General features: G+C 43.3%; 1 protein-coding gene across 2 annotated transcripts in view; it reads left to right on the forward strand.

Annotated features, from left to right (window-relative positions):
- The window catches only part of ctnna2 (catenin alpha 2), a 1,182,272-nt gene that overhangs the window by 1,148,290 nt on the left and 20,384 nt on the right, over positions 1-13,598 (forward strand). For both annotated transcript variants that reach the window (XM_033035440.1, XM_033035446.1), the window contains exon 14: positions 2,169-2,282. In XM_033035440.1, coding sequence (XP_032891331.1) covers positions 2,169-2,282 — 114 coding nt within the window. The remainder of the gene's footprint in view (positions 1-2,168; positions 2,283-13,598) is intronic.

The raw sequence follows: 13,598 nt of genomic DNA on the forward strand, positions 1-13,598 counted from the left end.
ATGATGGGCTGGGAGGAGCAGTGGCAAGATGCTATGTTTGCCGATGATGTTCCCTTGCAGAGGAATTAGCACAAAAATCTAGATCATTTTTAAGAATAAATTCATAATATCAAATTGATAGGTAAAAATAGAAACACAAGAGACTGCAGATGCTCTAATCTGGAGCAAAAAAACAAACATACCAGAGCAACTCGGCAGGTCTGTCAGTATCTGAGGAGGCAGAGAGATGGTCAACATTTTGAATTAATACCCAGTGCCAGAATCAGCCCTGAAGCAGGATCTTGACTCATCTGCCATCCGTCTGCCTCAATAGTTATTGCCTGACCCGCTGAGTTTAGTTTAGTTTAGATATACAGCACGGAAACAGGCCTTTCGGCCCACTGGGTCCGCACCGACCAGCGATCCCCGAATATTAACACTATCCTACACACAGCAAGAACAATTTTTACATTTACCAAGCCAATTTACCTACATACCTGTAAGTCTTTGGAGTGTTGGAGAAAACGGAAGGTCTCGGAGAAAACCAACAGAAATAATGTACAAACTCTGTACAGACACCACCCATAGATCAAACGCTATAAGGCAGCAACTGTACCGCTGCGCCACTGTGCTGTCCTTCTGCAGTTTCTATTTTTGAAAAGTAAACATCATTGGTCATAAGGTCATATGGTCATGTGATTGAAGAATTAGGCCATTTCACCCATCAAGTCTACTCCGCCATTCAATCATGGCTAATCTATCTCTCCCTCCTAACCGTATTCTCCTGCCTTCTCCTCACCTGTGGTGTCTTACCTCAGGCAAGAGGTAAGTAAGGATTAGAATATATTACTCTGATACGGCCACAAAAGCAGCTGTTAAATTTGGAGATGAATATTAAGTCTGAGGACCATGACCTGTGGACACAGCCAATAATATGACGTATACCATTGTAGCCTGTTAAATAACAGAGAGTTGTGGAGGTAGTACAGACCATGACCCAAACCGACCTCCCTTTTATTGACTCCATCTACACTTCACACTGCCTCAGCAAGGCCACCAGCATAATCAAAGACCAGTCTCTCCCCGTTCACTCCCTCTTCTCCACTCACCCATCAGGCAAGAGGCGCAAATGTTGAAAACCCATACCTCCAGATTCAGAGACAGTTTCTTCCCAGCTGATAGCAGGTGATGAACTAAGGTCAAAAGGTTGTAAGTGATAGAAGCATAATTAAGCTATTTGGCCTGTCATGTTTACTCCGCCATTCAATCATGGCTGATCCATCTCTCCCTCCTAACCCCATTCTCCTGCCTTCTCCCTATAACACCTGTACTAATCAAGAATTTATTTATCTCTGCCTTAAAAATATCCATTGATGGCATCCCCAGCCTTCTGTGGCAACTGTGCTCTCACCAGCTAGAGAGCGGTTCTGACCTCCCATCTACCTCATTGAAGACCTTCGAAATATTTTGATGGACTTTATTGGAATGTATCTTGCACTAAACATAATACCCTTTATCCTGTATCTGTACACTGTGGACTGTTTGATTGTAATCATATATAATCTTTTCGCTGACTGCATAGCACTTAACAAAACGCTTTTAACTGTACCTCGGTACACGTGGCAGTAATAAAATAAACCACACCAAACTAAGTGAACTAACCAGCAGCCAAAAAACCTGACAAGATGAGTAAATGTTTGGCCCTCAGACTATTCTTCAATATTATTCTGATGGTTATGTTGGAATTGCCATAAAAAAAGAGATTCAAGTAAAATAAATGAGACCACTTTTCTTGGAGACATCCAGATTCTGCAATTAAATGACCTCCAGCAGGAACACTCATTAGATGAAGCAGCATTAGAAAGCAGTGTGTCAGGCACTCATAGCCCCAGGAGCGGATGGATTTACAGTGCAATAGTACATGGGATTTTTATTGAAATTGGACTTGTTATTAATTAGAGCACACTCAGAAATGGTCTAATACAAAACCCTGTCTAACAGCGCTGGGATTAGCCCTGGTCTCAATTCTAGTTAAGAAATATGACCACCCTTTGCAAACGTTACAGCTGCGGCTTTGTTCGGTGGTTTTAATGTGAGTTGTAAAATCACCTGTACGCTTGACAGAGAGGGAAGGAGAGCAAAGATGATGCTAACCTCTTTTAATTATTTTACCCTTTGTTCCTCTTCAGACTCCAGAAGAACTGGAGGATGATTCGGACTTTGAGCAAGAAGACTACGACGTGCGCAGCCGGACAAGTGTTCAGACCGAGGACGATCAGCTTATTGCGGGGCAAAGCGCGAGGGTGAGTGTCGGAGCTAGTTCGCTTTTGCTTCCCAAGTGGAATAAATTCAAACTTGAAGAGAAAACCGTCTTTGTCAGGAATATGACCAACTTTAACAAAATGTACCAGTGTTATAAAATTTTGAGATTTTAAAAATCAAGTCTGCAATTTATCCCACTAGATTAAGCATAAAAATAAGTTTAATTTGACACCTAATTCACTTTCATATCTTCAGTATTAAAAAAGTTATGGCCATTTTCATACTCTGAAATTAGCATCTGGTTTTGTTTTTCCAGTGACTTAACTCAAAAGCTGTGATCGAGGACAGTTAAAAGCCCATATCTTTCTTAAAAATTAAGAGAACTGAATTACATTTTCAGTTATTATAGATTGAAGCATTCTGAAATAAATATGAAACAATCTTACTTGGATGACCTGAAATTAAAGCATATAATTAGTTAGTTACCTAATTGTAGCTAATCACAAAATTCAATTACTAGATCTAAACATCTATCCATTTCTTAAGAAAATGTTAACATTTTTAAATAGCCTAAGTGTCCAAATAACATTCACACAAGAATTCACAATATAACATGATTTTTAAATCTCATTGTCATGAATTTATAGGCCAAATGGAAGGAATTTAGTGTAATTCCCATAAATTAATGGGCATTTTAATCATCTTGCAAGTGTGTTTTTGTGGAACGCGATCGATTGGAACGTTGCGGTTTGCGGTGAATTTAAACCCCATATTGGCAGGAAAAACACTGCCAGTTCATATGGGGCCCAAATCACATTTTCGCAATGTGAAATTTTGATTAAAGTAATCCTAAGAAACAAGTTTATATGTAAAATAAACGACTTACCTTGTTTTGTCCCGTATGTGAGATCCGTTCCGTTGACGGCGTTAGAAGTAGCTTTTTATTTTACTCCAGCGCTGAAATTGTCCCACGTTTTTTTTTTTTAATTCTGAGAACGGCAGTCAGAACGAATTTTCAGCATCAGGTAGAAGCCCGAGAAAATATATCTCGGACGGGCAGGAGAAAACGGCATTTTAATCCCACCCCCCCCCCCTCAAAGGCGCCAAAGTCGCGCACACGGCCAGTGACAGAACTGCAGCACCGCTGAAGATAAGATTTGTAACATACCTGCGAAATGGATGCCAATGAACATTAAGTAGGTCGTTGATTGCTACGTTATATAGCAGACTGTTCTGTACTGTAGATCAGCCCAAGGCAGCAAATGTATGGTCATGGAGCCATACAGCATGGGAACAGGACCTTCAGCCCAACTTCTATGCAGAACAAGAAGCCCCATCTAATCTAGTCCCATCCCTTTAAATCTTTCCTATCCATGTACTGTCCAAACGTTTTTTAAATGTTCCTAAAGTATCTGCCTCAACTACGTCTTGTGGCAGTTTGTTCCATTATACCCACCACCCTCTGAGTGAGTTGCATACCATTCTATACAAAGATGCTGATTTACAAAAAAAAGACACAAAGTGCTGGAGTAACTCAGCGGATCAGGCAGCATCCCTGGAAGACATGGATAGAGAACATGAACAGGTCCTTCAGCCCAACTAGCCCACACCGGCCAACAATGTCCCTGCTACACAAGTTCCACATGCCTGTGCTCAGTCCATATCCCTGCAAACCTGTCCTATCCATGTACCTGTTTACCTGTTTCTTAAATGATGGGATAGTCCCAGCCTCAACTACCTCCTCTGGCAGCTTGTTCCATACACCTACCACCCTTTGTGTGAAAATGTTACCCCTCAGATTCCTATTAAATCTTTTCCTCTTCCCTTGAACTTATGTCCTCTGGTCCACAATTCCCCAACTCTGGGCAAAAGACTCTGTGCATCAACCCGATCCATTCCTCTCATGATTTTATATACTGCTATAAGATCTCCACTCATTCTCCTGCACTCCATGGAATAGAGACCCTGCCTACTCAACCTCTCCCTATAGCTCACACCCTCTAGTCCTGGCAACATCCTCGTAAATCTTTTCTGAAACCTTTCAAGCTTGACAATATCTTTCCTATAACATGGTGCCCAGAACTGAACACAATATTCTAAATGTGGTTTCACCAACGTCTTATACAACTGCGACATGTCCTTCCAACTTCTATACTCAATACTCTAACTGGTGAAGGCCAAAGTGCCAAAAGCCTGTTTGACCACCTTATCTACCTGCGACTCGACCTTCGAGGACCCATGCACCTGCACTCCTAGAACACTACCCAGAGTCCTACTGTGTAGGTCCTCCCTTGTCCGGCATCCCAAAATGCAACACCTCACATTAAATTCCATCAACCATTCCTCTGCCCACCTGGCCAATCGATTCAGATCCTGCTGCAATCGTTCATAACCATCCTCACTATCTGCAAAAGCGCTCAGCAAATTTGCTAATCTTGCCCTGTTTGTTCTCATAGGTGACATTTTGGGTTAGGACCCTTCTTCAAAGTCTGAAGAACGATCCTGACCGGGAACATCATCCTATCTATGTTCTCTAGGGAAGCTGCCTGATCCGCTGAGTTAAAGCGCTTTCTCACGGGGCGAGTTGACGCAAGATGTAACCAGAGTGAAGTGGTCGTGGTCTAGCACGATATCACACGATATAACGGGGGGGTAGATAAAGAGTTCCCACGGTACTCGGCATTTCTGTTATTTGTGCGAGTGACTTGTCCGTCTCCCGAGCTTTCCCGTTAAATCTTGAATGAACATTGTGAACTGTGAAGTGTAGTTAAATCATCACGTGGCACAAATGATGTCACTTTTTTTTTCACACACTATAAATATCCTCCCTTGGTTGAATTGGCTCATTTGGAGACATGCCTGTACTAATGCCGTGACTTTACTGCAGGAAGATGCCACATTACTTAGGAGAGAGGGGGAGAGAGACAGAGAGAGAGGCACAGAGGCAGTGTGATGTACTTCGGGGTGGCTGGCGGAAGAGAAAGCGCGCACATGACCTTGGTCTATCTGTGTGTGTGGGAGCGAAGAGAGACTAAGCAGAATACATCGGTCTTATTGTGTGTGGGGGGAGAAAGAGAGAGGTGGGGGAGGGGGAGAAAGAGAGAGGTGGGGGAGGGGGAGAAAGAGAGAGGTGGGGGAGGGGGAGAAAGAGAGGGGTTGGGGGAGAGAGAGAAATGAGGGGAGACGTATATACACACACAAAGCAGAGTTTTACTGTGTATGTGGGAGACACAGATGGACTGAGCACAGTACCTCGGTCTTACTGTGTGTGGGACAGGGGGAGAAAGAGACGTACACTCACAGAGGCAGAGTCTCTCAGCCTGTGTGAGAGGGAGGGAGGGAGAGAGAGAGAGGCACACACAAGGTGGATGTGAAATCTCACCTGCCTGTTTCAGTGACAGACACCCGCCGCCAGTAAATGAAGACACCCCCATCTGTCTCCCCCTCCTCTCCCTCGACTCCCCCACCTTTCCCTCCCAACTCCAGTCCCGTCCCGACCCCCTGGGAAACTGAAGGGAGCAACAATCAACTGCTGCCTGCCCGCTGCGTTAAAGAGTTCCCACGGTAGTAAGACGATGTTAGTTGCGCCCAAGTTTAAAATTCCAACATGTGTTTCAGAGTAAAGAGTCAGCGCAGAATCCTTGATAATCAAAAACTGTCTGAATCAGCAAGTTAGACACAAAATGCTGGAGTATCTCAGCGGGCCAAGCAGCATCTCTGGAGAAAAGGAATAGATTCCATTTTTGGTCGGGACACTTCTTCGGGATGATTGTAGGGGGGAACTGGAAGCAAGAAAAGACCGGGACAAATCAGGGCCAACAACAGATGACCTCAGCAGGGTATTTTGAAGAGGGGTCCCGACCCGAAATGTCGCCTAACCCTTTCCTCCAGAGATGCTGCCTGACCCACTGAGTCGCTCCAGCACTTTATGTCTATATTTGGTTCCCTGATAGGCCAATTGTTGGCTAGGGATAACCATCGTTGCAAACCTTGGACTGGTTAACCGACATTTACTGCATGGGGGGGGGGGTCAGGAGGGGGTGGGCGGGGGAGAGAGAGAGAGTGTAAGTTACCTAAAATTAAATAATTCAATGTTCATAGTGAACACAGACACAAAATGTTGGAGTAACTCAATGGGTCAGGCAACATATCTGGAGAAAATGAACAGGTGGCGTTTGTGTCTATCTTCAGTAAAAACCAGCATCCGCAGTTCCTTCCTGCACAATGGATCTCAGTGTCAAGTCTCTGACTCCCGTTGGCAGGCCATTCGGCCCACAGCCCGCCCAGCGATGACTAACCCATGTCACAGGGGGATGGTGTGAAGGCGGAGTTAGACAGAGCTTGATTAATGTTACGGTTGGGGAATGGGCCATAATATGGCCAGGGAAACGTTGTTATTCGTGATGCCCCCTCCGCCCTTTCCCAGCTGTTCTCAATCGCACCCCTGGCCACACAAAAATTTATACTTTAAGAAGGAATACACGGAACATTTAAACTCAGAACGCTTCTAACAGAGTGAGCCATGTGAGCACTTTGATCATTCTCCCTGTATTTGCATTTGACAAAATAGTCGGAAAAAAATGTTTAAAAGTGTTCATACCTTTTGCTATGCCTAATTGGCCCTTACCTCTGCGAAAATAGTCTGATGTTCGTAGGTGAAATGTCACCAACAATAATTGATTCTATTATTAATTGACTAATAATTGACTCTATTAGCGGAAAGATGCAATTCTGATCTAATATTATCAGTGCCTCTGTCTTTGGAAGCAACACCAGCAATTTATTAAATCTGACTACATGCGGCACAGTGGTAGAATTGCTGCCTCACAGCCCCAGAGACCGGGGTTCGATCCTGACCATGGGTGCACCGGTTTCCTCTCACACTCCAGAGATTACAGGTTTGTAAGTTAATCGGCTTCGGTAACATTGTAAAATTGTCCCTGGAGTGTATAAGAATAGGTGGTCGGCGCGGACTCGGTGGGCCGAAGGGCCTGTTTCCGCGCTATATCTCTAAAATCTGAAGTTAGGTAATGTCTAAAGGAACTGCAGATGCTGGTTAATACGCACAAAAGGACACAAAATGTTGGTGTAACTCAGCAGGTAAGTCAGATCTGGGAAGAAAAACATAAAAAGCTGGAGTAAGTCAGCGGGTCAGGCAGCATCTCTGGAGAAAAAGAATAGGTGGCGATTCGAATCGGAACCCTTCTTCAGACATCCTAATCGGAATTGAGTCTGAAGATGTGTCTCGTCCCGAAACATCACCTATTTTTCTCCAGAGATGCTGCTTGACTCGCTGAGTTACTCCAGCTTTTTGTGTCTGTCTTCGGTTTAAACCAGCATGTGCAGTTCACTCCTTTACTCGGGTCTCTGGAGAACATTGATTGGTAGCGTTCCGGACCCTGCTTCGGAAAGGCATCGATCGCTAGTCGGCAAGGACTCCGAGCTGTATCTCTCAAAGAAGTACATGTGAAAAATTTCTCACGGACCATAAAAATGCGGGACCTTTCAGTAAAGTCCCTTTTAAAGATTATAGTTATTTTCTTGAATCTCATTAACATAACTCATGAATAAGTTGATGTCCATATGCGGATGCAAATCTTTATTTTTTAAATTCAATCCCACAGAAGACAATTTTTACTCACCTTCTGTCCCCTCTGTCCAGCTTCCGGGTTCACCGTTCGCAGGAGTTCCCACGGTACCCGCAAGAGTCAATATGGATATCGCACTGGCCACTACGTGCATATAATGTTGCAATGTTCAACCACAAGTGTACAAGTCACTCTTGGAGAAATTCAAGCTTGTTTGAATTTTCTCCCGAGTCACCAAGATACGCGAGTACCTGCCGTTAGCGCCACGGTGGTCCACGGTGGTCAACGAATGCCGTACGGTTATCGCAAGAGGTTCCCACGATGTTCAACTCTGGTTAACTCTTGCGTCAAGTCGCCCCGTGAGAAAGCGCTATTACTCCAGCAATTTGTGTATTTTCAGGAAATCCCTTTTTATGCAGGGATGGAAGTCTGCTCAAGTATAATTTCAGCTTGTTGCTCATGCCCAGGATTTTTGATCAATGAAAGGTAAAATGTGATAGAAATTGTCGCACATGTGTCTGCAATCTTCCTTTCAGGCCCTTCCTGCATCTGCCATCCTAACACAGAAGAAAGCAACGTCATGGACTAGGCTTTTCAATGACATGGAACACAAACCTAGTCATAACTTCTGGCATCTCCATTCATGCATGCCCATAGGCATTCGGTATACGAATCAGGAAGTATCTAGGAGTATCAGAAAGTATCTACCTTCCATATTGTTTCTCTAAACTATAAACTCTAAAAGTCATGTTGCTGCTTTATAGGACTTTGTTTTGGCTGTATTCGGAGCCTAACCAAAACCTAACTAAACCTGACTAGGGGCGGCACGGTGGCTCAGCGGTAGATTTACTGCCTTACAGCACTGGAGACCCGGGTTCAATCATGACTACAGGTACTGTCTGTACGGAGTTTGTACGTTATACCCACGACCCTGTGGGTTTTCTCCGAGATATTCCATTTCCTCCCACACTCCAAAGATGTACAGGTTTGTAGGTCAATTGGCTTGGTATAATTGTAAATTGGTCCTAGTGTGTTAAGGATATTGTTTAATGTGCTGTTAGTGATCGCTGGCCAGAGCAGGCTCAGTGGCCGAAGGGCCTGTTTCCGCACTGTATCTCAAAACTAAACTAAACTTAACTAAACTAAAGTCCTATAAAGCTGCATCATGGCTGTCTGATTCTTATATTCAATGCCCGGACCAATGAAGGCAAGCTTACCAACATGTGTTCTTTACTATTCTCCTCACCTATAGATCCCCCAACCTCTGGCATTCCACATAAAACAATTCAAGTTTGCCCAACCTTTCCTTACAGCTAATACCCCTAATCCATGCAACATATTGGGAAACACACAGGCAACATCTATTGAAAGAGAAATGTTGTTAACATTTCAGTTCAGTCACATTTTGGTTCTGATGGGAAGTCATTGATATAAAACGTTAATCTTGTTGCTGTCTCCATGGAAACTGCCTGGCCTGAAGAATATCTTCTACCATATTCTGTGTACATTTCAAATTTCCAACATCTATATTCATTTGCTTTTATATTTCATTTGTCTTATATTCCTTTCTTTCCTCATTTACCACTGACTGTACATTAAGTTCATCTTTCCTACCATCTCCAAGAAATTGTCTCACGTATTTTCCCACTGACGCTCAGAAAGACTTTTGCAGATTGTTGGTCTATACTGTGCTTCAGGCTGGAAGTAACACAGGAGCAGTCTTTCGACAATTTTGCGATGAGGTTATTCAAGACAAAAGAAAGTCTGCACTTTTGAATCGGATAAATAAATTTAATGTTGCTCCCGCATCACAGAACATACAGTGCGTCAGGACTACAAAAATCAATGACTTCTTTCATTGATCCCTGCTGCTATCAGGGTCAGTATGGCAGACATCAGGTTATATATTTCAATAAAATGGCAGATGGATGGAATTTCAACTGAACTGCACTGTTTTACCAATGTTAGCTAGATTACAGCTTTCCGAAACTTGTATCTCAGCTCTTTTAGAGGAGTATGTTTTTTTCATGTGTCTGGGTGAATTTCCAGCATTAGAGTTTGAGTTTTGTTTTTTGCCACATGTACCGAGGTACAGTGTTAAGGTTTTGTTGCATGCCAACCAGTCAGCGGGAAGACAATACATGATTACAATCGAGCCATCGCAGTGTACAAGATATATGGTAAAGGAAATAACGTGAAAAACGTTTAGTGTAAGATAAAGCCAGTAACGTCCGATCAAAGATAGTCCAATGGTCTCCAATGAGGTAGATAGTTGTTCAGGACTGCTCCCAAGTTGTTTGCAGGATGGTTCAGTTGCTTGATAACATTTGATGCAGACTCGATGAGAAAGTGGCTGTGACTTAGCTGAGAACAAGTAGCTTCATGTATACATCATGCAAGAAGCCTGGGTATTTTTAAGGTTGATTGAGAAAGAGAGACGTGTAATAAATGTGGTGAGCATTTGATGCACCAGTACCCACAATGTGAAAGAGAAAGATATCAAAAGTGAAATCCGTCCCATTGGTCAGCAAGCTTGAACAAGCATGCGAAACACAAAGTGCTGGAAGAACTCACGAGTCAGGCAGCATCTGTGGAGGGAACTCGTTTAATGACGTTTTGTGTTGGGACTCTTTCTTCAGACGATTTGAGAATCAGAGGGCACGTAAGTTCATAAGTTCTTGTAGCAGAATTAGGCCATTCGGCCCATCAAGTCTACTGCCATTCAATCATGACTGATCCATCTCTCCCTAACAACTACATTTTCCAGCCTTCTCCCCATATCCGCAATTCATGAAAGTTTACACTTAGAAAAAAATTCTTCCAGTTAAATGCTCCATTATAGAAACATTTATTACAGAAGAACTTCCTCCACTTATAATGGATGGGATTTATATAGCGCCTTTGTAATACTCAAGGCGCTTTACATCGCATTATTCATTCACTCCTCAGTCACACTCGGTGGTGGTAAGCTACTTCTGTAGCCACAGCTGCCCTGGGGCAGACTGACGGAAGCGTGGCTGCCAATCTGCGCCTACGGCCCCTCCGACCACCACCAATCACTCACACACATTCACACACATTCACACACAGGCAAAGGTGGGTGAAGTGTCTTGCCCGAGGACACAACGACAGTATGCACTCCAAGCGGGATTCGAACCGGCTACCTTCCGGTTGCCAGCCGAACACTTACCCCATTGTGCCATCTGTCGTCCCTAAATGGTCAGGTATGATGGATTGTCAATCTAATATAACGGCAGGGAGGCTGAGAGAAGAGCAAGGGAACTTTTACGAGTTGAGTTGGAATGTGAAATGCATTGCCATGGAGTGGAGGAGGCGGAGAACATGATAACTATTTGAAGAAGAGAGAAAGAAATACTGAAAGAGAGGGATTAGGATTTTTTGAGTCAGAGACAAATAGCATGGAGACAGTGTTTAAGGCGATTGGTAATAAAGCAGATGACAAGAGGAGAATGCAACAGTTCTATGTTGTTTTATGCAACAGTTGGTGACGGTTTTATAGGGTGGCATAAATAGATGCAGTAAAACTCATTGAAGGCGAGCTTGAAGATGGGTTCCGACTCAAATCGTCATCTGTCCATTCCCTCCACAGATACTGCCTGAGTCATTGAGTCCCTCCAGCACTTTGTGTTAGGCTCAAGATGGCAGAATTTGTTGTTTCTTGTGTCTCATTGAACAAATGCACTCCTGTGCCAAAAATCTCGTAAATCTGGTGCATCAGCAAGTTCCCTAAGTTGGAATGGAACCGGGGAAATGGTTGTTTTAAGGAGGGGGACTATTTAAGACTGCTTTGATAATGCAACAAATTGCATGACTAGAGCCAGCTCTCTATAATCCTGTTGATGATCTGACAGAGAATATTTGAGAGGCAGTGACCACAATATAATTAGTTTCAATATCAGATCAGAGATAGAAAAATCAAAGACGAGTCGAGAACCAGAAGGCTCAGATATCAAGCTATTGGAGAAGGAACCAGAGGTGACAGAGAGATTTATTCAACAGCTGTTGAATGTTTGGGTCAATTCCGTGATAAGGTGGCAGACGTAGATGCAGTGAAAGTCATCCAAGGTAAATTGAATGCAGCTAAAGGGGAAAGAAATAGCAGAAGTCTGAGTCTACGTTCAAAGGAATTGGCACAAAGACTATAGGCCAAGCTTTCAACTCTCGCGATGAACAATGCCGTCAATCTGTGTAAGATTGAAAACTTACAACATGATTATAAAATAAAGACGGCCAAGATTAAATGGAAGGCAAAGCTGGCTAACTGAGCTTTGATCAGTAATGAGAGATAGTTAAAAAGAAAGAGCAGAGAGAGTGAAAACCAAACGCATTTTGGGAGAGCACTGATATAATTTTCCAGATAACAGTGGATTGAAGCAGTCAGAGAGAAGTGAAAGTCAGCAAATATTATCTGAATCTTCAAAAAATGGAGCAGGCACATTCTTGGAAATTATACACCAAGATTGTGCAAAATACTGCACTCTTCTATTCAGAATGCACTCACCTGGAGGGATGGAATGGTGGAGGGATAAGGATCATTTGCAGGCTGATGGGATTAGTTTGTCTTGGCATTGTATTCGACACAGTTAGTTAGTTTAGTTTATTGTCACATGTACCGAGGTATAGTGAAAAGCTTTTGTTATGTGCAACCCAGTCAGCATAACGACAGTACGTGATTACAATCAATCGATTTATTGATACCACAGATACATGATAAAGGAATAACGTTTAGTGTAAGGTAATGCCAGCAAAGACCAATCAAGGACAGTCCGAGGGTCACCAATGAGGTTGATAGTAGTTCAGGACTGCTCTCTGGTTGTGGTAAGATGATTCAGTTGCCTGATAACAGCTGGGAAGAAACTGTCGCTGAATCTGGATGTGTGCGTTTTCAGACTTCTATACCTTTTGCCTGATGAGAGAGAGGAGAAGAGGAAGTGGACAGGGTGTGACTCGTACTTGATTATGATGCTGGCCTTGCCGAGGCAGCGTGAGGTATAAATGGAGTCAATAGAAGGGAAGTTGGTTTGTGTGATGGTCTGCGCTGCATCCACAATGCGTTGCAATTCCTTGTGGTCTTGGATGGAGCTGTTCCCAAAGGACCTATCCCTATGCTGCCCTTTTCTATTTTCTATGTTCTATCTAGCCCTTTGTTTCAACCTCTCAACATTAGGGTTTCAACCTTCTATAAGTTTCAACCTTAGGGTGGCACGGTGGCACAGCAGTAGAGTTGCTGCCTTACAGCGCCACAGACCCGGGTTCGATCTTGACTATGGGTCTTGTCTGCATAGAGTTTGGTACATTCTCCCCGTGATCTGCAGGAGCGTTTCCTCGGTGATCCGGTTTCCACCCACACTCCAAAGCACAAAGTAGGTTAATTGGCTTCGGTAAAGTTGTAAATTATCCCCAGTGTGTAGGATAGTGCTAATGTGTGGGGATTGCTGGTCGGCGCGGACGTGGTGGGCCAAAGGGTCTGTTTCCACGCTGTATCTCTAAACTAAACTAAACTAAAGTCCCATTGTAGAAAATCAAGAGCACATCTGCTGATAATTGTGCAACCCAATAACTTAAGTAACTTGATAATTGTGCACAATGTATTTACAATCTATTGACAGTGGCTGCTAATAAGCAAGGTTCTACGCCAGGGCAATCATTTCAGAAATCAGGCCATTAGAATTCATAATCCAAAATAATATCCCCAAGCATGTGAACAAATAACAAGATAATTGAATCCATTAGAATCTTGCTTGTTAG

This window comes from Amblyraja radiata, chromosome 1 (assembly GCF_010909765.2).
Source record: "Amblyraja radiata isolate CabotCenter1 chromosome 1, sAmbRad1.1.pri, whole genome shotgun sequence".
Taxonomy (NCBI): domain Eukaryota; kingdom Metazoa; phylum Chordata; class Chondrichthyes; order Rajiformes; family Rajidae; genus Amblyraja; species Amblyraja radiata.